General features: G+C 46.8%; 1 protein-coding gene and 1 long non-coding RNA gene across 3 annotated transcripts in view; both read right to left on the minus strand.

Annotated features, from left to right (window-relative positions):
* LOC106486982 (uncharacterized) overlaps positions 1 to 1,390 on the minus strand; it is a 49,357-nt gene extending 47,967 nt beyond the window's left edge. The window contains exon 1 of the long non-coding RNA XR_001292989.2: positions 1,216 to 1,390. This is a non-coding gene — a long non-coding RNA (uncharacterized lncRNA). The remainder of the gene's footprint in view (positions 1 to 1,215) is intronic.
* A 9,048-nt stretch (positions 1,391 to 10,438) lies between these two features.
* ARID5B (AT-rich interaction domain 5B) overlaps positions 10,439 to 22,928 on the minus strand; it is a 107,469-nt gene continuing 94,979 nt past the window's right edge. For both annotated transcript variants that reach the window (XM_067299776.1, XM_067299777.1), the window contains 2 exons: positions 17,243 to 17,441; positions 10,439 to 13,339 (listed from right to left, as the gene is read on the minus strand). In XM_067299776.1, the coding sequence (XP_067155877.1) occupies positions 11,189 to 13,339; positions 17,243 to 17,441 (2,350 nt within the window). In that variant the 3' untranslated portion in view covers positions 10,439 to 11,188. The remainder of the gene's footprint in view (positions 13,340 to 17,242; positions 17,442 to 22,928) is intronic.

Below are 22,928 nucleotides of genomic sequence, written 5' to 3' on the forward strand. Positions count from 1 at the left end.
GCTGAATAAGAGGCAAGGCAAGGCAGGACAAAGTGGAGCTGAGCTAGGCCATATAACGTGAGACACAAAAAAAAATACAGAGGACGCAAAACACTGTGGTAATATCAATACACAAGTTTGTTATCACATGCATTTAAGATGTGGTATAGATGCCAGCTATTGAAATTTAGACCTATTTTATGCATATAGTGTTCCAAAGACATTCACAATATTCAAATTACCAGTGGGTAAGTACCAGCTAGATGCACATATAATCTCTAAATTAAAATATTTGAACTTTTTTCTAAACAATGTTAGTTAGCTCCCCTCATTGTAGATACACCCTTCATCTCTACTTAAACACATCTGGATTGTCTGTAAACTCAATTACTTGCATTTAACTGTTGTATCTACAAACCATCCACAGTCTGATAAAGATGCAGTGTTTTCACATCCAACAGTATTTTACTCCTTAAAAGGTTCCCAGCAAGTTCTTCCATATCTCTGTTAAAGGATCTTAATATGATCTTACAGAGCTACCATATGAATCAAAGGCCTCATGCTCTCTGCAAACTCACTATCATCTACCTATTAACCCTGCAAGAAGCACGGGACAAATGAACGCCGCTGCATCAAGACCCTGCTGCAGTCTGTAATGGTGGTAAGTTTCGCTCAAGCCTCAAACCTTAAAGATTAAAATGGAATTACACATTAATGAAGCAACACATTTACTCCACCCACCTTACTCCTGTACCATGATATCACCACATTCTCCAGATATGAGGGAACCATCGCTTTTCTATTTGCATGAGACATGGTCTTTCAGATCATTTTTGAGATTATTTGTAAGCTACCCTAAAAGACTTGGGGGGGGGGGGGGAGAGAAGAAAAGGAGACAGTGATTTCCACCTAACAATTAGTGAAATGATAGATTTCCGATCGAGCACATTTTACCATGCTGGCAACAACCTCACTGCATTCTGCAAGCAGATTAAAGGTGCACTTAGGCTCAGGCAGTCTCATCTAAAAACATATGCATGTATTTCAGCTATGGGGAGCAAAGCTCACTGCTCCCCAGAGTAGAGAGGTGGGGGGAGCCGAAATATCGATAAGGGCAGCTTCCTCCGCTCCCCAGGGATCCCCTGGGTCACGGCGCTATGTCAGATCACACACACGCAGCCGGGTGCGACGCAGTTTCACCAGTCTGCTACCGAGGGATAAAAGCCACCTCCTTACCTCATGGCGCAGCTCCACGACGTCCCGGCGACACACTGCCACAGCTCCAGCTCCGCCACGGCCCCGGCAGGTCCAGGCAGCCTCCGCCTGCCTCCCCCCACGGCGAGGGGGAGCCCCCAAACCCCCTCCCCGGGGCGCGGAGGCCGGTCGAGGGGCCCCGCCGCCAGCGCCACGGCTGCCCAACTGCCATGGAAGGTTCTGGAAGGGGAGGCCGTTGGGGGGGGGGGGCCGCGAACGACCGTTGGGGCGGGGCGCCCGCTGGGGGCGGGGCCTGGGGCAGGGCCGCCTGCAACCGCGGGCTGCACGCAAACACTTCAAAATATATGTACGCACACATATATATAATATATATATATATACACACACATACACACATGTTTTTCAAGGAAGTTTTAGAGCAAAATGGATAAAATTTAATGCTGAGAAGCTACTAGATTTTTCGTGGTCAGTTCTCAAATGAAACTGGAGATTGAATTATTCTTTTCTTTAATTTTCGGGGGGGGGAGCCCCACCGGACCATGCAAGCGGGGTGTTTTTTTTCCCCCCAATATTAATCCTTATTATTCGCAGTGGCGTGATCGCCCCAGCACTGTGTCCCTGGCAGGGTCTGGCAGGGAAAGGCTCTCCGCGTCCTGCGGCTTGGAGAGGTCTCAGCTTTGTCCCTGAGAAACTCAGGGTCTTATGAGAGCAGCAGTTGTTTGTTAATAGTCGAAAAGATCCTCCAGGAATTTGTCTAACTTGATTTTTTTAAACACATTTGTCCTCTCAGTATCTGTGAAATCCTGGGGCACTGAGTTGAATGAGGAAGGGGAAGAAAAACCCAGTCCCTAGACCCACAGGAACGCTGACTACGGGGACACGAAATGTCCCATCCCAGGCTTTTCCCGTCACATTTCTGAGGCTCATTCCTCAGGTAAAACACTAGATGGAGCATGTAACATTTTTAATACTTTTTTTTTTTTTTAATCCTGTAAAGGATAAATTGTGACGCGAAATGAAAACAAAGATTAATTTGTACCCAGGAGGCCTCACGGTCCTACCTGCTGGCTGGGTACGTGCAGTGTCAAAAATAGGGCTGTGCTGGGCACCTGCGGGAGGCAGCACTGCCAGGGAGGGTATCTTCACTCCTGGCCGAAGCACGGCAGCAAAGCTACCCTGCGGCTGCTTCGGCCCAGGGCTTTAGTTGCCCTCCTGTGCTGTTCCTGACCCCTGCTTTCTCCTGGACAAATGCAAACCCGAAATAATCCCAGGCCCAGGTGCACGTGAGGGAGATTTGGGTTCCTTCAGTGGCTGCTCCGTTTTCTTTCACCAAGGTCATTGTGTCCTTCCAGGCTCGGGAGAGGCAATGTGGCAACATGCTCCGATACCGCCTTGTGCACGAGCCTACAGAAACGGGGGGAGGCAAAGATACAGGCTGCATTTTTCCTGCTCCAGGCTTGCCTCGAAGAAACCAAGGGGTGTCACGTATTCTTGGAAAGCCCGTGGGCGAGCTCTCTCTTTCTCAGAGTAATTACAGTGCCAATGAGGATTACCTGTAATGACTGTGTGCAGAGTGCTCCTCCCAGTAGAAGAAACTTTCTCAAAAATGTTCCTGGAAACTTCTCCAAGGAGCAGAGACACTGGCTGTATGACAGAGGGGAAGAGGAAGGGCCCAGTCCTCAACAGGCTGGTTAGGACAGTGTTAGATGGGACTCTGGTCTGCCTCCGAAATACTGCTGGGAGGTACAGCTACTGGTCTGACATCCGCCCATGGCAGGTGGCCTGCAAACAGTAGAGGAGATGAATGCTCCAGGATCAGCACAGGGCAGGGTGCTCTTGTCCCTAGGATGTCCATCTGTTCACAGCCTCCTGTGTCCTGGCCGTTCATGGAAGGGTTACAGATGTCCTGTGTGGTACTTGGTAACATAAGGCTCTCAGGTCTCACAGGGTTGGCATTGACCTGAGGATTGAAGCAGGCAGACTAAGGGAGCGGGGGGGAAACAGTCAGCCAAAGACTATCTTGAGAGGTCAACAGAAGACTCACAAAGAAACCTGAATTTTAGTGCAAGATGTCCATGCTGCTCTAGCTCCCTGCTCTGCTCTGTTGACACATTGAATGGACCGTAATAAAATCCCATTTCCAAGTGTACCACGAAATTCTCACAGCTGGTCACAGCCTGGACCCAGCACTGTTCCCAAGCCTATTCTGCAGTGGGGTCTTGTGTCTGTTCCCACTAGAAATCCTCTTAGAAAGGACAAAGTGCTAACGTGCACATTTAGGACTTGGGCCTCAGAGGACTCTGTTCCCTCCTTCCCACCTGGCCTAATGGGCAGTGGGAGAGGTGACCCTCTGGTCTTATGGGTAGGAGTGACTTTCAAGAGACAGGAAGCTCTGATTTCTTCTGTGCTGAGGAATATTTAAGTATTATATATGTAGGATAGTCACACTGCTTACTGTAGGCTAATCTACACATGTAATCCGGCTGTAATCACAGGACCGATGGCAGGAACTGAAGCACTGCTTCATGGGCAAGAATGAGGCAGAGGCTGATCTGAATACCCAAGCCATATCCAGTGGAGATGGAGATGGTATGAGACACCCCACTCCCAGCCTGACACTGGGAATCAAAATCCTGGCCTCGCCTTTGACAGGAAACCACCTTACTCTCTAGGAAATGGAGTAACACTCCTGCTCTGGCCAAGCAAATATTTAATTAGACTGCGAAAGTGGCACTCTTTCAGTAGGAAGGAAAGAGAAAGCCCCAGGCCAGAGCATGCACTATCCTAGTACAACATGTACCTGGAAAGCAGGTGAGGTACGTTCAATACTGGCGGGCAGACACGGGCACCAAAGCCAGCGTTCGCAGATGTTGGGTCAGTGGCCCAGATCCCGAGGGGCTGGGAGGTTGCCCAGCCTGAGCGGGAGGAGCAGGACTGCACTTGCTTCCTTGCAGCCCAGAGCAAGGCACCGAGGTTGCAGATGGAGGTGAAGTTTGGGGCACTTCCTTTAGCATTTCCCACTGGCAACCTCAGGGCACTGACTCACTGTGGCCCCAGCTGCCAGGTCTCCCCATTTCTGAGAGGCTGCTCTTGAAGCACAACTGAGATCTCTTTCCTACATGCATGTTGGCCACTACTGAAAAGGAACATTGCATAGGGGCACTACTGTTGTAATTCCTTCTTCTTCCACCTGAACCACCTTCTTGCAGAAGTGCAAGATACAAAACCAACAGACCCTGCTCTGGAGAACTAAATTGCAGTGAGCACCGTGATCTTTTGCATTTCTACTTTCCTTCAGACCCACAAAACTATTAATTTCCCACTGTTGGCAGCAAGAGAAAAAATAGTGTGACAAACTCAGCATGCAGCAAGCCAGTGGCACAGCAACCCTTGTCCTTGCTCAGACCACAAGACATTCAGCCTTCAAAACTGGAAGTGGTTGCGAGCACTAATATGATAGCTAGACTATTCTCAGTTGTAATTGCGACCAACTGCTTGGGCCGCTGCTCCATGCAGGCCTGTGCTAGTCCATCAAAGGGGCAGCTAAGCCCTGAGAAGATGACTGTGATCCACTGCAAGCCCTTCAGGTCACTTCAGTGCAAATTTGTTCCCAGACTACACAGCTTGCACAGGCATAGAGGGTGTCCATACTGCATTTGCAGCGGTTCATTGCCTCACAAGGAAGGCCTGGCCAGGAGCACTTCAGAAAATTCACCTGCAGTATTTTAAGAAATTCCCAACTCCTTGGGTACTGGCGATAACTGTCGCCACTGCTGACCTGGTGGGGCAGAGCCCCTGCTGGTCCCTCGGCCATTTCAGTGCAAAGCCTAGCAGCTCAGTTTGAAATCACCTTCATCAAGCTCAGTTTGAACTAATGACTGACCCATGACCTCTGGTAGCTGTAACTGGGGGGATATGGGATACTGTCAATGCTGGCATGCTGCTTAAGTCACCAGAGCAGGGGCAGCAGAAGCGAATGTGTGCAGTTCATAATCCAGTGTATCCACTTACACCCCCCCCCATGCTCATACACCGGTGTGGGAACTAGAAGACCTACTGTCCAGACACATTCCCGTTCTCAGATGCTGCTGTGGGACCTGCAGCCTCCATCAGGGTGGATTCCCAACGATGGTCGTGTTAGCAAGGGCCACCGGCAACGGTGCCAGCAGGCATGAGCTGGAGCTCAGCCGTTGCTGTATAGGAGCTGAGGCATCTGCACACGTTCTCCTCGTCTGACTGCACCATGGTGCTGGAAACCCTTGGTAAGGGGACAATAATAAGAAATGTAGTGGGCAAATGGTAACTTAAACTGCCAAAAAAGTATGGCCCAGGAAACCAAATTGCTTTGGCTACCTGTGCAGCTACTACAGAGACCAGAATCCATCTGTGTCCATATTCCCACCCCCCCCCCCATAGTTTCACGACTGATATGGACATGGCATCATTATTTACTGTTTCTCACAATACAACAATAAACAAGTACCCAAGAAAATTATTAGGCAGCAGGTTAAAACAGACAAAGGCTGATTCTGTCCACTCACCCCCACGCGCTGCATACTGAAACTGTGGCACTCATCGCCACAGCCTGCGCTGAAGAACAAATGACTGAACCAGAAATCAGACATCGAAAGAGGAACGAGCTCTGTCTGGGGCAATGAAATGCAGAGGTGTAAACCCTCTCGCTGGGCAGAGGTGCCTAGCCACAGCTTGCTGGGAGCTGTGCAGCTGGGCCAAGCCAAGGGCACACGCTCTGTCCTTACATGCATCCCCTGGGCATCACCCCTGGAGAGGAGGCGCTGGGTTGCTGAGTACGGTTGGCTCTGCAACCTCTGTACGTGGACTGGGCAGCCACAGAGTCTTTTCCCAGGCGAAGCCGAGCCCGCACATCAGCGCAGCTCCACTGCGTCCAGCAGGACTGCACTGCGTCCAGCCTGCCGCGAGCCTGCCTCATCACCCTAGCTGGTATTTCCTCTCATTTCCCAGCATGTGTAAGAAATGCTTTTTTTGCAACTTTCCCTCAACCACAGCACATATCTGGAAGCCTCATCGAATAGTGACATCAACCTGGGCTGTGCTTGTCTGGTTGTAGCGACACTTAGACAAGCAACCGTTCCCTCTGTGTGCTGGCTGTACTCTCTCTTCCTCCTCCGCAGGGCTGAGTACTGCGCTGGCAACAGCTCACTCGGTGACTGTGCTTGAGTTTTGACCCCCTTCTTGTGCTACTTTGCAGATGCTGAGCAGGAACGAGCGCCAGGGGTGCCAGCGATCCTCAGACAGCCTCACCCATCCGTGCTGCACTGCAGGGCAGAAGCATGAAGCAGCATCCGCTTTTGGGACCTCCGTGGGCTCACAACTATTAGCTCCTGGGAATCCCCCAGGGATGGGTAAGGTTTCCTTGCAGATGATGGACATATGGACACACACGGACACACATACACACTTACCAGGACCACAGAGTTCAGCCACGATCTGGGACCACAGGGTAGCTGCAGCCACCAAATCTGCCCTCAGGGCTGAGATGTGCGTGGTGGTGGTGGTGGTGGTATATATTCCTGAAACACACCAAAGTAAATGATTTTCTCAGCTAAGGAGAACAGGAACATAACTGCACTCAACAGTGTTCATTGAAAGACCGCTTTCTTAAAGGCTCACCAAGTTTGGGGGGCTTGGACTCAGCAAGGAGCAGAACATAAGTGAACTTTGTTTGGTGCTTGTTTACTGGCATCAGCAAAATTATTAGTTAACATCTGACTCCAAAATCTTACTCGTGGTTGAGCTAGGAAGAACAGAGGGTGATTTTCCAGATCCCAGCTTGAGTCTGCAGTACTGGCGAAAAAGAAAATCCTGCTCTGAGATGCAAATAGAGCAAATTTGCTACAGAAGCCACTGGCTAAGCGCAAATGTTATCCTATCGGAAGCTATTCTTACAGTCAGCCTGACTGCAGCCACACTTCAATGCGAATGCATTATAAAAATAGAGGGGCACTGAAGATCTTGTCTCTTCCTCCTTTAGGAAATTGCAAACTTCCATTTCTTTAATCTAATCATTTGCAGGAGGGGATATTTTCTCTAGAAAAGCCAATATAAGAGGGCTGAAAGGTCGGATGGGATAATATGTAATCCATTGCGATAAGGGCTGTTTACAGAATTATTAATCAAACACAAAAGGGAACAGATAGTAACATTTTTTATTAAATATTACAGTGGATCAAAAAGTACAAAATATCTTTTGCCTGCTATGTGATTGGGAAACTATTGGCACATAATACAGTATCAAAAGCATTAATAAGTACAATTTGGAAAACATACAAAAATTGAGTGTTTATAGTTGGCTCAGCTTTATTTCTGGTAGTGTTTAAACTAATGCAAAGGTTACTCAATAACCTTTTAAATGGGAAACTATATAATATTACTGGGCCATTTTTATATATACAAATCATCACCTTACAGAGCATATAGGCTACATAACTTGAATCACAAAAAGTATACAATATTTACAACAAAAGAAAGTTAAAAAAGTATAAACAGCTAGTAGATTATGCTGCCATTATTAGAACATATTTAAAACTATGGGGTTGGGGGAAGAGGGGACAAGGAGGAAGAGAACAAGTGAAATATCAACCACATTTACAGCAAACACCATAGTAAGTGCTCAAGATAATAGTTTCAATGCTGCAGGCCTCATATCAGTGAAAGAATTCCCATTTCTCATTAAAGTCATGACAATTGCAAAATTGGACCAGATGCGACCTAGTTGACCACTACAAAAAAAGTGATCATGTGAAAGAGCAAGTGAAGGGAACTGAACCATGGTCTCTGAAGGCACGCTACACAAAATAGTCCAGTGACCCCTGGAAACTGTGGTAGACACGTCAACACAGTAAGATACAGTACTTACAGACTCATACACCAATTCTGTATGCTGTAATGTCAATTTTTTTTTAATTGGAACAAACTACTTTCTCTGCACCAATACACTGTGCAAACCTTTCATGTCAAACAGCTAAATAACTACGACAGTCCTATTGCAAAATACAGCCTTTGTTCATTTTAACCCTTACTAGGAATATATTTTACTGAGAGCCAGATTCCACTCTTAACATGTTTCCTAAAGTCAAACTCAGCCTGTAACCAGAAGTTACGTGCAAGCTGGGCCTTTTTCTTTTAATCTCACAACCTTTAGAATCCCTAATGAATCCTGGACATAGTGCATTTGAATTGCAACAGTTCTTGGAACTGGTTCTTGGTAAATAGATTTATGACTCTATTGCCAATTAGATTCCACAGTTTCCTTTACAAACCTACCAATAACAATGGTTTGATTGCACAAAGAAAGGCTTGTGCAATTTCATTCAATAATAAGGCCCCTTGAACTCAAACAATGCAAACAAAGCCCCATTTAAGACATTAAAAAAAAAAAAGAGTTTTCAGCCAATGGAGAATTCAATAGTCTTTTGAAACATTTCCAAGATTTCTGTTAAGAGTTTTTAAACAAATAATGCACTGCTTCTGCTGGGGGCTTATGCTACCATTTCTTTTTATTTGCCCTGATGTTTTGCCCAGTTTATTATGAGCTTCCTCGGCCAGAAACTGCCAGTCTCCTCGTGGAACAAGCAAAGAGCCTTCCTCCCCTCTCCCCTTCCCCCCCGCCCCTGCACTGCGTTAACATTGTTTTAAAATGCTATGATCAAATTCCAACATGATGTCATCAGAAGCGAAATCAGACACCTCGTGTAAACAAATGCATGAGTCCGGGACACACAATTTAGCCTAAACAAGAAAGAAAAGTGTTTGATTTGCCAAAAAAAAAAAAAAAAAGACAAGCTTATATTTGTGTTTGCTGTAGATTTATATATTCTCTCTCCTTCCGCCCCACCCGCCTTCCCCCCACCCACCCCCAAACCCCTGATTCTTACGTGATTCAGATCTAGTGCAACTTTACTAGAGATGTCCTCAACATTATGGCCTCTGCCCAGCTGAGCTTGCGGTTTCCTTTACGATTTGTGGAACAGCAGGATACTCTGCATTGGCACGTTCATGTTCTAAACTCTACTAGTCTGTTTATCGATCAATTAAATATAGTTTTACCACAGGAATATAAAGTATTTAATTGAAGAAGCTGGATCTTTAACAGTAGACGAGTATATTATTCTGGTTTCCACCTTTGGATATTAACTATGATACATTATATATTGTATTTGGCTTCATATCACGGGAAATTTTAATGACATGCCTAGCATGCAAAGTGTTTCTTAGTAGTTTCCACTTCTGTTTTTGTATTGATTACGCTGTCTTTGAACAGTAACTGAGATGGTTTGAATCACAACCAATTTTCACATTGTAAAATGCCTCCAAGTCACACTTCTCTTTATCGATGTCTATGCTTAGCTGCATGGTAGTGATGTCCTTCAAAGCGAACACACATCCACAGGAAAGCTCTTTCGTTACGAAAACCCAGTCCCTTCACTCCCGGGCTTTTACTCTTTGAAAGGACTCCCAGGACGAGGGCTTAGCGCCCAGCGTGGGTGCACAGGGAGCATCCCAACAGGCTACAAGTTCCTTTTTTAGCCCCGGGGGGCTGCATTTCCAGGGGCACTCTGCTGACCGACACCAGCGGAGACGCGGGCCCGCGGACGCCGGCGGCGCTCTTGAGCCGGGCAGCCGGGCTGGCCACGCGGCCGCGGCGGACAACCCCGACCCAGCCACGGAGCCCCGGGCTCGCAAATCCTCTGATTCAAATCAACATTGGCTCCTGTTCTAACTCCCGAAATTCTTGACATTCTCGCAAACCACAAATCCGTTTTCTGCACTCCTCTGTTATTCAGCAGCTTGTGCCAGTGAGGTTTTGTTTCCTAAATCGTTTCTCTGGTACGCAGGAGGGTTTCACAGCCTAGGTAAGGTAAGTACAACTCTTGACAAATTCACGGACCACGATACGGGAAAGCAAAGCTCGGTGGGAGGGAAAAAGCAGCGTATGAGCCATCGCGACAACACTAGGAGAGCAGCAGGTGCTCAGCACCTTGCAGGATCGGACCATAGGAAAAGGAAATTTGTTTGTATCCTCGCACCATAATATTACCTACAGTATGTTTATATCCATTAAGATTAATCTGAACCAGTTGCTTCAGTTTGTAAACAGTAAACGTTACCACAAAACCAAAACAAAAACCTTGCTCAAAAGTATATAGAAACTGGAAAAATTACAAACACATAAAAAAAAATTAGGACAGCCACAGTCTTTAAAAAAAGTTGCAGATAAAATGATACTGTTTAATTTAAAAAAAAAAACAAAAACCAAAAAACCAAACATAAAGAGCACAGAATATACTGGACAAACAAAACTATATAAATTATTGTGACCAAATGTGACACTGGTAGTTTACGAAGTGGATATGTACAGTCAAATTAAACAGTGTTTACCCTTCTGTTCTAATAGTGTTAAAATGAAAAATCTATTGCCGTTTTACTATACATTGCATTGATTGAATCTTTAAAAGTTACGAAAAGTTACCCCAAAAAGCACATCCAATGATTGTATGGATTCACGGCCCTCTTCTCCTTTTCAGGTTCATCCTGAGTCCTTGACTCATCTGAAACTACGCAACGCCTCTGATCCTTGGCTCAATGAAAACCAAACGCAACCGTCACCTCCGATTTCAATGAGCTCAGGACTGGGCCTGCATTTCCACGGCTCCCTTTGAACTTTTGCTCTCACCATATACAAGTCCTTTCAGAAAACACATATGCAAAATTGCAATTTTTTTTTTTTTTTTTTTTTGCAGGGGGCAGGAGAAGGGGAGAGGGGGTGATGTGGGAGCCAGAATTAAAGCAGCAGTCCTGTCTGGATCCAATTTGGAAGCGTTCCGCTGCACGGGGTAAGACTGCATCCTGGTTAACAAAAATACAGATTGCTAATTCTGCAAGACATCATCACAGGGGAAGGAATGTCACTAACTTTTTTTCCTCAGATTTTTTTTTGAGTGAGTGAAGGAATTTACAGTTTTGTGCTGGGATGTACAGAGGACAGCTGGGAAGATGGGAACGCAGCTTGAGGGTTTATAGCAGCTAAAGGATAAATGCTATTATGCAAAAGGTCACCGTATGAACTTCCTACAGGTGTTGCTGCAGCTAAGTGTCTGTACAGTTGCTGCGAATTTGCAGGGGACGTAAGGAATTGTCTCTGCACCATGAAGGAATGAAGAGCCAAAGGCTGCATTAGTGGGGAAAGCACGGTCTGGTTTTTCAAGTACTGTAAAGGATGAGAATACCCGGGCGGGAGGCGATTGTTCAGCCCTGCACACAGCGTTCCTGGATACAGGCCTGTGAAGATAGGGGTTGAAAGGGGAAATTTGTGGCTTTCCAACATGCTGCCAGAATGTAGGCCGTGCACGGATTTGCTGCCTTCCCCCTCCGGATCGGGAACCTTTTCTTTCACCAGGGTCTCCTTTGGTAAGTGCAGAGGAGAGACAGCTCGGATTTTTTTTTCAGAAATGACCTTGTCCAAATCCTCCAGGCTCCGTTTCAAAGGCCGGGCAGCCCCGATGGTTTGAGGGCTCGTCCTGCGGCCGATGATAGGATGCACCATTCCCTCCATCTTCCTCAGATTCTCGAGTCTCTGGGCCTGCTGTTTCCCAGACCTGTGGAGCAGCTCGCTGTGTTTTTTAGGGGCCGTCATGGCCATGGGGGACACGCGGCAAGCTTTGGGGTTGCAGTCTAAGCTCACGGCCTGGCTGCTTGCAGCCGGGAACTGGGAGATGCTTTTGCCTTCTTGCTGCGCCATGGACGAATGGGGGAGGCTGGAGCCCGGAGCCTTTGCGGTCTGTTTGTGTATGCTCTTTGGAAGACTCAAATCTGTTGGCTGATCATCTGAGGAGGCCTCCACTGCTGCCTTTTTTTCTTGCTGATGCAAAGACGGGTGATAATTTAAATTTAGTTTTTCTTGGTGTTTGTGTTGAGTAAAAGTAGAAATATTTTCTGACTCTCTGAACATGTCCCGAGGGAGGTACTTTGATGTCTGTTCATTATTAAGGTGGTGTTCTGTGTGCCTATAAAGGCTGTGCAGATGAGGTGATGAATAGAAATCTGCCAAGAAAGTGGGCACATGGGAATGCTGCAGTGCCCTTTTCTCACTCATTTTATCTTTGCAGTCCTGGATATCTGTCTTCGGTACGTATGACTCGGCAAGAGAACTGAGGTGATGTTTTGAAAAATCACAGCGATGATGATCCGATTTACTTAGCGCATCATGCTTAAAAACATCATTAATCGATTTCCTTTCTTCCTTGGTTTTAAAACTCTGTACGTGTTGTATGACTGATGGCCTATTAATTGCTACAGGATCCGAATTAAGGGCGTGGGGACCTTGTAATATGCTTGAGGACAGTTCATCTCTGCTGTTTAGTTTCTTTTTGCTAATCAAAGGTGGAGGAGAACCGTATGGATAGCTACAAGACAAGGTGGCCCCACTGACTTGTGACAGCAGTTTTTTCTTTGCTAGTGGTGACATGATGCCTGGATTACCCTTTGAGTAGAGGAGCGGCGTGTAACCGAAAGTGGAGTCGTCATTCATGGAACCGGGCAGCTCCTTCTCCTTGAACATGTCGAAGTTCTGGACCACCAGCACTTTGGGTGTTTGCTTGAGTGCGTTGTGGATATCTTCGTTTCCCAGCTGATCCACTTTGACTGTGCAGTTTGCGATGTAGTCGGCCATCTCTGGCAATTTGTCATCTTCCATGTCGCTTTGAGTGGGCAGCTGGACCGGGAAAGCTGTGAAGGGCATTTCTGGAGGTTCACTTTCTAAGCTGTCAGTAAAAGCTTTGTGTAACCTTTGTTCTGTCTTTGTGTCTTCCAGGGCATCTACTGAGGGGTGCAAGCGCTTGGTGATGGTGGCATCCAGCATGGTCTCCTCCTCTGAGGGCATCGATATACTTGAGAAAGAGGATGAGTGCTGGACTTCCTCCTTGGCCTTCTCACTGTTTGAGCTGTTTTCTGTCAAGTCTGTCTTTTCCAGAGGTAGCGGCCGAGCTGCCTCTGGTGAAAGAGATGGGGGGTCTTGCATGGGTTGTTTTGTCTCTCCCGCTGTAGGATATTCGGGGAAGTTTTTCTGATCTGCTGATTCTTGATCCTTCTCTTGTTCTGATGAAACCTAATAAAATGATTCAATAGACAGTAATAAGAATGCTGTGCGTGTTGGCAGACTGTTCATAAAAATCATACACAGTACACTGTTTGCTACTTTTAGAGATGTACTTGTCAATCACCTTGTTGGAATGTGAAAGCTCTAATACCAGGTATCAGAGTCAAACAAAGAAATGTACCTCCTGGAAATATTAAGAATTATACCATCCCTGCTGGTGTCGTAATAAGGCATTTCAAAACAGCATGTTTGTAACCTGACTAGAGGCACTGGTGGCTTGACCAGATCGCTGAATGCTGAGCTCATAGTCTTTAAAATTAATTAGGCCAATGCAGAAGAGCAGATTTCATAACATAATCAATAAGGCTAAAGAAATTTCTCTCACTAGCCAACTTCACCAATAAAAATTACAAACCAATCCTAATGTTTTTTCTTACATAATGCCAAAAATATAGTGCCTCCAACTTGGCTATCTTAAAATTCAGTGATCACAGAAGAGATCATTCACACCCGGTTCTGCATTAAAGTGTGAAAATGATAGAAACGGAATAGTGGGAATCCCTATTGCAGACAGCAAATCACTGCCACAGCTTAACTGGGACACACATTTTTTTTATTAACAGATTAAAATGAAGTTGTCAACATTCAGTAAGTGTGTGTGCATGCTATTAGAAACATAGCTTTTATCCGTTATCATCAATGGGGCTGCAGCTCTTTCTGTTCCCCCATTAATAAAGCTTGTGCGCACAATTCGCACTATTCATCCCATTATGTAGCCGGCTGAACTGCGACCCGCAAAGGTCATTAGAGCGTCCCATCTGCAATCCAGCTGACTGACAGCCCTTTTCAGAACCGCTGTCATTCTCCTCTGACATGTCGTGGTCGAAGACAGTCATAAAACAGCAGCATTGTGTGAGCCCTTTATTATTATTGTTTTCTTTCTTTCTTAGTTGTAAAGATAAGATGCATCAAGAAAGTTATTATCTAAATGCTGCTTTATGGTCTATCATCGACTGGAGTGAGGGACAGGAAAAGGTCCTAACAAATCTAACCATCCTAGAGACTTATTTCTTCACAGCTGCTTTTAAATATGCCTGTGTGTTTGGTTGGCCTATTAGATACAGTGTCTGTTAGTCATTGTAACTTTTTCTTTTTAAACTAATAGCTGCCTTTTTCAGTCCAAATACCATCATTAGGTCCTTTACAAAGTACTATCACCCGTCTCTTGAGCTTATAAAATTACAGGAAAATACCAGACAGATGAGCAAAGCAAGGAGGAAAAAAAGAAGGAGAAATCATATTTAATAACTGTATATTCTGCTCTTTGTCTCTGTTAAGCAACATTTTGATTGAAGTTTTAGCTATTGTGAGGAAATGTGCAGTCTAAGGCTAATAGCATTTTGCCTGGTATCTCGTTACATTGACTATGTCATTGCAATGGCAGGAAAACAGTGAAGAGCACAAAAGCAAATGCAACCCTAATAAATTAAAGTTATATTCTCTCCTTGCGTACTTGTCACTGTGCATGAGACGAACATGCAATGGAGAGGACTGCGCCCTTGCAGCTCGACCCCGCTTTTACAGATAGCAGATACAGCCAGCTCCTAGGCCACATGGTGGCTTGGTGGTGGCCATGCCTCTACATCTATAGACGTAGCTATGGAGGTTCCCCATGAGCAGCAGCTGCCACCACTGTCCCTGGATGAGGATGCACCCAAGCAAGACGCCTATGATACAATCTGGCACGGGGACCCGCTGCCAACAAGTGTGCCGGGTGTGAGGGACACGCGACCTTCTGCCCTGCTCCAGGCAGGCTTGGATTTCGCAACAGGATGGGACCAGGTGTCTCCGTTGTCCTGGCCACCGGAAAGGCCACAGCCTGGACACGGAGCCCATCCCATGGCATGGCACCGGTGAGCTCGTGTCCAGCCCTGCGGGCCCCTTCGCCGCCCGGGCTCCACGCACCCACCTACCCGTACAGTGACCCCCACCAGGCTGATGTCCTCAATTTCCCACCCTGATCACACAGGGGCAGGACACTGCCCTTCATCCCAGTCAGGGGACAGATTAATTCTGCTGTAAAAGGTACCATCCCACAATAGGAAACTGCTATGATTGTACATTTTTATTGTCTCTTCCAGGCTCCTTACATTTCCGATAAGCACAGCTTAGGAACTCTTCCTGCAAATCACACACAAAAATAACTGCAGTTTAAGCAGCAGGAAGTTTGAGATAGGGAACAACAAAAGCGAGGAAATTCAAAGTTAAGGCTGACGCTCCGTTGCTGACTTGTTATGCTGTGCCGAGCTGTGGCAGGCCCGATAGCATGTAACGTATCTTGCTGATCCAAGGCCCCACAATAAATAACCAGGCACAAAGGAATGACAGGGGAATGGAGCACAAGCCTTAACTTCGCATTTCCTTGCTGTGGGCAATTTGTGTTGCAACCTTCCAGTGACTTAAGTAGGTTTGTGCGCACTCTCCTCTCCACGTATTTTTAATCAGAAGCAGAGGGGTTCCCCCCCCAACAGGGTTCCCTACTTTAAAATTATAGTGTGAGAGAAAACAAAAAAACCCTCCCCTCTCTGTGAAGTGCTCTTACATTGGACGTTAAAGGTGCTGTTGATCAAGGCAATTAAAAACACAATTTCTGGTTCGGACAGGAGGTGAGACTTGCCACTGTAAGCACGACTTAAGGAGGTAGCGGCATGTGAAAATCAGATTTTTCTGTTCTTGAAACTGAGTAGGCAAAGTCTCAGACGCAACCCTGTTTCCTGGCTCTGTGATTTTTTTAAACAGCGAGGAGGAGGATTGTTGTTAGCTGAGTCAATAACAATTTCCAAACTGGTTTAGAAACAGGCAGGACTTACGTACCTGCCAGACAGCAAGGAAGTCAAGGGAGCAGCCCGAGTCTGCCGGGCACGTCACACGGCTTTCAGCATTCTTTAAATACTTACTTTCACTGCAACGCCTTGAAGGCTGCTGTGATCTGGCAGGCTGAGAGGGGAAAAGCAACATCTTGTGCACGGGGCTGTGTGTGAGGAGCTTCGGGGACTCATTCACACCCCAGTGCAAGTGGGGCACAGGAGAGAGTGTGTAGGATTCGCCAAAAAAAGTGCCTAAGACGCACCGGAGCAAAATCCCTGCTGATTTTATATCACTTAGCAAACCCCTGATTTGCAGACAAACATGAATTTTACTCCTCTATCTTATCATTGGCTGTGAACACAAAATCTGTTGCACGGGGCCGGTCCTGGGACGGCACTGAACGAGGCCCCGCATGGGAACCAGGTGGCAGGAGAGGGACCTGTCCCAGCAGGAAACCGCCTGTGGCACCAGCGAGGGAGCAGGGGGGGCCAGCAAGGCCAGTTTCCCGAAAAACTGACCTTTCAGCCCAAAGAGGGAGTGCGCATAAGGTGATAAAAGCCCTGGCATTTGACAGGCGCGTGCATACCTCTGCGAGCATGGAAGGGCTGATCCAGAGGCTGCCATTGCAAAAATCAGCTGTATCCAACAGCCACCACAGTACTATTAGCAGTATTAGAGGTTCCCGCACCCTATACTTAGATTAGGAAATAACTGTGGTGCTTGTGTGGTTTCCTTTTGGCAGCTGCCGATCTTTTAGCGGTGACTGCTGTATAATACAATGAGGAGATGTGATCCTGGTTACATCCAGGGCTTGGTTTTCTGCCATCGCTTCCACGCAACATGGAGCTAACTGGTGGCTGGCTGCAGCCCGGCAAAATCACAACGCTGCCGGCACCACAACAACTGGATCTCCGCTGCTCCGCAAAGGCGCGGGCCGACCGCTCCGAATTTGCCAGTTTAAACTATGCATTTTATCATCGGATTTCAGGTGATTAAAGCCGTACATTTTTAATTGAAAAGTTAAAAAGCAGGAAAGCAACCAACCTCAGATGCATCCTGGGGTTTCTGTGCATTATCTTTTTCCTTCTTGTTCTTTTGGTTTTCATTTTTGATGCGTTTTGTTCCAGACACTTTTGTTTTCACTTCACCCTCCTGGGAACTGTTATCCTGTTTTCGAGGTTTCACTGGAGGCAGTGGCTTATCTTCCTCTCCTTTAATAAATCTTTCATACGGCAGGATTAATCTAGGGGATTAAGGAACAAATAATTGATCAGGTTTTGCCATTCTAGCAAAGAACAAAATGTATCTACTACGAGCCGTTTACTTAATAAATCTATTTCCTTCCGCAGCATAAAAGCAACCCTGTAACCTCTACATCTACAAATCCAACTATGATAAATCAACTTATTTGGCAAGATTATCACGTGGTGTAAATTCAGTGGAGCTGCAATTGGTGTAAATCAGGCATCAGCAATGCATGTGTCTACATCGATTTGTACCAGCTGAGGATACGAGCCACCCTGTTTTAGGCCGATTAAAAAAAATTACCTTTTTTTTTTTAATTTTTTCCTGCCTATTCTTAAAAGCACACTGATTTCCAGGCTGGTTTCCCTAAGCGCAGGGTGTAGTGGCACGCGACAAGGGGGCCCTTGGCAGCGGACGAGCGCGGCAGGGTCCCCGGGCCCCCGCCTCTGCCAACGCGCCCTTCCTTCCCCAGCAGAGAGCTGGAGCCGTCCGTCCGGGACGGAGACGGGAAGGACGGGGCGGCAAACGAGAGAGGAAGAGAGTTAAAAAACGAAGGAAATTTTAACCGGGGAACTTCCCTCCACAAAGTGTGCGGAACCGCTCTAAAAAAAGAACAAACAAGCAAAAAACGTCCCCCCGCCACCCGCCAAAGCATCAAACAGTTTGAGTTTTAATCTATCTATCTGTTTCCCGTTTGCAATTCTTGATCTGAAAGGAAAAATAACTGATGTAATTAAAAGGGATGGATTGCATTACAATCTCAGTTTCAACTTCAGTGATTAAAGTTTTTATAATGCATTTGGTATGATTAATGACTCACTGTGGGATTAATACAAGGCTCAGACTTTAAAAATATGAACTTTAATACAGCAAACATAATTTGTTAAAAAAAAAAAGACAAGTTGACTCTATGAAGAAAATGTACTTTGCTTATAAACAACATAAATCTGTTCAAATACCAGGAATCCTTAATTATCTTTAATCTAAGACTCCAAGGCAGAAATCTCTTTGGTTCAGATATTCGTTTGTTATCCTAGAATCAGTTTCTAAGCATGCAATTTTGATTTACATACTTAGATGTTCAAACACAGTTTGGGCTTAAGAGAGCAGAAATTAGATTGCTCGTGATCATAATATTTTACATTTTAATAAAATGCATCATAAATTATGTTAAAATATAAACCTAATTTATGCTATATTAGAAACAAAATTCATTAACTGAGCATGCTCTGACATGGTATGTGCAAAGAGGCGTGAATAATACTTTCTAGCCCTGAATTTGGCAGGGCTCCAGTAATGAAGCTAAGCAGAGCCCACAGGGAATATTCATCTTCAGATCCCATTACAAACTGAGTTTAAACATGTTACAGCTGCTAAAACTGGAAACTGCTCCCTCTATGCAAACTTAGCAAAATAATACGCAGTTGCCAAATACCTGCTTCCCACTGTAATATTACAGTTAATGTGTATATAATAAAAAGCATAACTAAGCAGAATAAGGGGGGGAAAAAAAAAAGTCTTGTTCATACTTGAGGGCTGCTAAATTTCAGCCGCCGAGCGCCGATATTCGTGCGAGCCGCGACCGCCTCCCCGCGCAAAGCGCAGCTCGGGGCTTTGCCGGCGGAGGCCAGGTTTCGCGCGGGGCCGCGGAGCCGGAGCCGCGGTTAATAAAAACCCGCTTGGCGGCGATGACTTTTGTTTTGTTGCCATGGGAACGCGTCACCCGCGGGGGGGTGGGGGTGGGAATAAAAACCAGGGCGCTCGGCACATCCCGGCAGCAGGCGCCCCGGGAACCGGACCGTCCTCCCGCCGGGAAGAGGCACGACGGAGGCAAAACCGGAGCAAGACGCCGGCGCCGCTTGCGCCACGGGTGCCTTGACTTCCCGCCACGCACACCTTGGTTTTACACGGGGGCCTCCCCGCGGCCGCCAAGCCCGTTTTGGGGGTTTTCAGGCGAAAGAGGGCGGAGGCGGCCACGGAGGGGTCACGGAGCCGACGGGGCGCGCGGCCTCCCCGCTCCCGGCTGGCGCCCGTGTCGGGGCGACGGCGCCCAGGCGTCGCGGAGAAGGCGCTTCGCTCCCGTCCCGGCGCTCCGGCGGCACGCGGCGCCTCCCAAGGGCGCGCGGGGCCTGCGGCAAACATCCGCGGCCCAGGCAAGGTTCAGTCCGTCTCTGCGCGAGGAGAGGCGACGGCGGCGCCCCAACAACCGGCAGCCGAACCCCTCCGCGCTCTTCCGCCTCGGGAGCGGCGGCCCCCTTCTCGGCTGTGTTTCCCAGCCGGGGGAATCACCAAAGCGTTCAGGAAAAAAGAGAAGCGGGGGGGATATTCTGTGGTCTAAGGAATATTTACTCGCAAAGGCTGGGAGAAAACCAAATAAAAGGGTCTTTATCACGATCAAGATTCCAATATTAAGATTAATAAAATGTATTATTTATAATTCAATTAACATAAATAGAATATGTAAGCACCAGTGTATTAAAAAATCTTTCCACGGGCAGCAGATTTTTAGCAGCATGAGTTTTTTTTTTTTTTTTTTCCTGGAATAATACAAGAATAACATTTTCCAGCCAAGAGCAGAAACAGTAGGGGAGTCTTTGCTATCACAGAGCTTCTTATTAAATTCAGTCACTGTGAAAAGCGAGCCTTTTTTTTTTTTAAATAAAGACAACTTAAAATCAATACAAGTTAGATTAACAAATCAGTACTATACTAATCCTGATTTATTACAATCGGCAATATTAAGTTTAATCACGTATAAACTGCTACTCTAAAAAAGATTGTGCTTTACTAAGTCCTGAATTAAATAATGGTGCAGAGTGTACTGAGTTTTTAGATCTGCCTCATCTGATATTATGAAAAATTCAATGTACTTCTCTGCAGCAGATGTCAGAGGTCAGCAAATCTATTACAGTAATGTAAGTAATCTGGCTTTCTGCCAACCTTTTTTTAAAAAACACTGAAGCAGATAATTTTATATTTACAAATTCTAAAATCCTCCAGGGACTGAATCTCTTTCCCAACAAAAAGCAGAAACTTCACATTAGAGAAATGTATTTCACAGTATATCAAACATGTCTTCATCATTAGCATTTCATAAAAAGAACAAAAAAGCCCTTAATCTTTATTAGTCAACATTTTTTCCCGGCCACAGAAATAACAATACAAGATCTAATCTAAGCCAGTAACCACTACATTTTCATGTATTGATTATGCAGAATGAACGACTTTTTTGGCCCAACTTTGCATCGCAGGACACATGAGAGCACATCTATTTATAGACACGATAAAAAAAGCAGTCACAATAACGCAAAGGATCTGAGCAGCCCAGAAAGAGGAAGGAAATGAAACGCTCAGGCTGCCAGGTTCCTCTCCAGATCTCCCCACCGCGTGTGGATGTTGCGGGGCGCCCGGGCCAGGGAGCAGACATATGCCCCGAACGCGGTGCCCGATCCCGGGAGAACTGGGGAAGAAGGTGGTTCAGCACAACCCCCCGTGATATTTTTTTTTTATATTGTTTGTACGGGTGTTTATTTTGGGGTTTTCCTTCTGGCAGGATAAACTTATTCCTGCACGTCACCCCGCTGGCATCACCTTGCTTTCCGCCAGCCCAGCGCGCACCAGGGCGCGAGGGAGCCTCCCAGCCACGAGCACCACTCTGGAAGGGCTTAAAACACCAAATCCCGTTACGGGGGCGATGCCGCCCCATTTCCGCTCCCGGCAAGGTGGTGAGGGACGCTGACTGCAGTGGGGATGGGAAGAGATCTAACCCTGGCCCATCAGATGTCCACGGTGCCCAGGCCACCCGGGGAACTCGTCACTGATGGACATCTCGGGGCCAAGGCATCGGTGAGATTACGCAAGGATCAGGTGCTCACGGAAATCACGAGAACGGCCGACACAGAAACCTGCTCCTCTTCCCCCAAAACTCTGCGGCCAAGCATGCAGCCACTTGAAGGTCCCAGCTCTGATCCCAAGAGAGGTCTTGTCTTTTTCACCCTGAAGCTCTCCAAAAGGGACAAATCCCGGCGTGATGCTGCCACCACGAGCACGGGAAACGAGTCGCCTTCAACAGCGGGGACGGACAGAAGCACGGGATCGGCCCCCGTGGGCACCAGGGCGAAGTCCCGGCCGAGCCGAGGGGAGAGGATCAGCCCAAACGCCGAGGTCCGGGCCCCTCTTCTGGAAGGGGAGCACAAGGTCCGCTGGGGAAACGGAGCGGCATGCTCCCGCAGCGCGACGCCCTGCGCACGCCGGCGCTACCGCAGCGAGCCCTGCTGCCGTCGGGCCCGGCACAGCCGCCCGGGAAAGGGCACGGATCATCCGCTGTCGGGCGCGGGAAGAGCACGCCCAGCCGCCCCCCAACCATCCCCGCCAACCCCAGCGCGGGCCCGAAAATCTCCACAGCTGCAAAGCCAATCCTGAAGAAATTGTGGAAAAAAAGCCCAGCGCCTTCTCAGATGTTTCGAATGGACAGTTAAGGATCTGTTTTAATGGTAAACAATTACATTCCTCTGTCATCTGATACTTTTTAAATTTTGGGGAGGGGGGAAGCTTTCTGAATTTTCAATAGTTCCTTTGTTAAAGCATCTGTTACTCACATAATTGAAAAGATGTTTGTTCAGTGGTATGCTTGAGAGTACAGTTATTTAATCTTAATGATAAAGCCCTGAGGACAGAAAATCATAAGTAGAAACCTCTTGTTATTTATCAAAAAAAAAAAAACAGGAAAAGAAAAAGAGGACTAAGACACCTCATCCATCTTCAGGCTTAAATTCATGCTTGATGGAAAACTATTGACACAATTTGCAAGTCGCAAACTTTTGTCAGAGCCTTTGACTGGCTGCAGTGGGAGGGGGGCAGGAAAGTGGGGTGCGGACAAAAATAAAACAAGCAAGTTAGTGTGACAAGAAAAACTGCTGCTTGGCAAGGTTTTTTTGGGTCAAACAAAGAGCTAGCTGTAGTTTACAGCATGACATAACACCTGATTAATTTTTGCCTGAGGATGTTTTCACACTTAACACTGTAAACCAAAACCTTCTATTAATTACAACATGTATTAAAAGACAACCATAAGTAACATCATGTAGATGTTATAATAAGCGCCTATATTTTCTTCCCTCTGAAAGACTGGCTGCTGTTGCCTACAAAACTCTACCAAAATGCTTGCACTTTACCAAAGTTATCAAAATGCTGTAAGGAAACCAAGCGGCATTTGTAAGGAATGCGGGACCCTTCTGCATATTGAATTACTCCACAATATCCTCAGGGCAGAGAGACTTCACGGTTGTTAAAGGGAAACCATGCAAGGGACTTATTTTGACCTGCCTTGTGTTTCTGATAATATATAATATTTATGTGAGCAATTTAGATGGGGGGGGGGGGAGGCAGAACGGGCTCTGAACCGTACAAGGCACCGTGCCTCTCGGTTTTGGGTCCTGCAAAGGGACGGATGTGCAGCGCGTCCTGCAGGTGCTCAGAGGCCACG

The sequence above is a fragment of the Apteryx mantelli genome, chromosome 7, assembly GCF_036417845.1.
Source record: "Apteryx mantelli isolate bAptMan1 chromosome 7, bAptMan1.hap1, whole genome shotgun sequence".
NCBI classification, from domain to species: Eukaryota; Metazoa; Chordata; class Aves; order Apterygiformes; family Apterygidae; genus Apteryx; species Apteryx mantelli.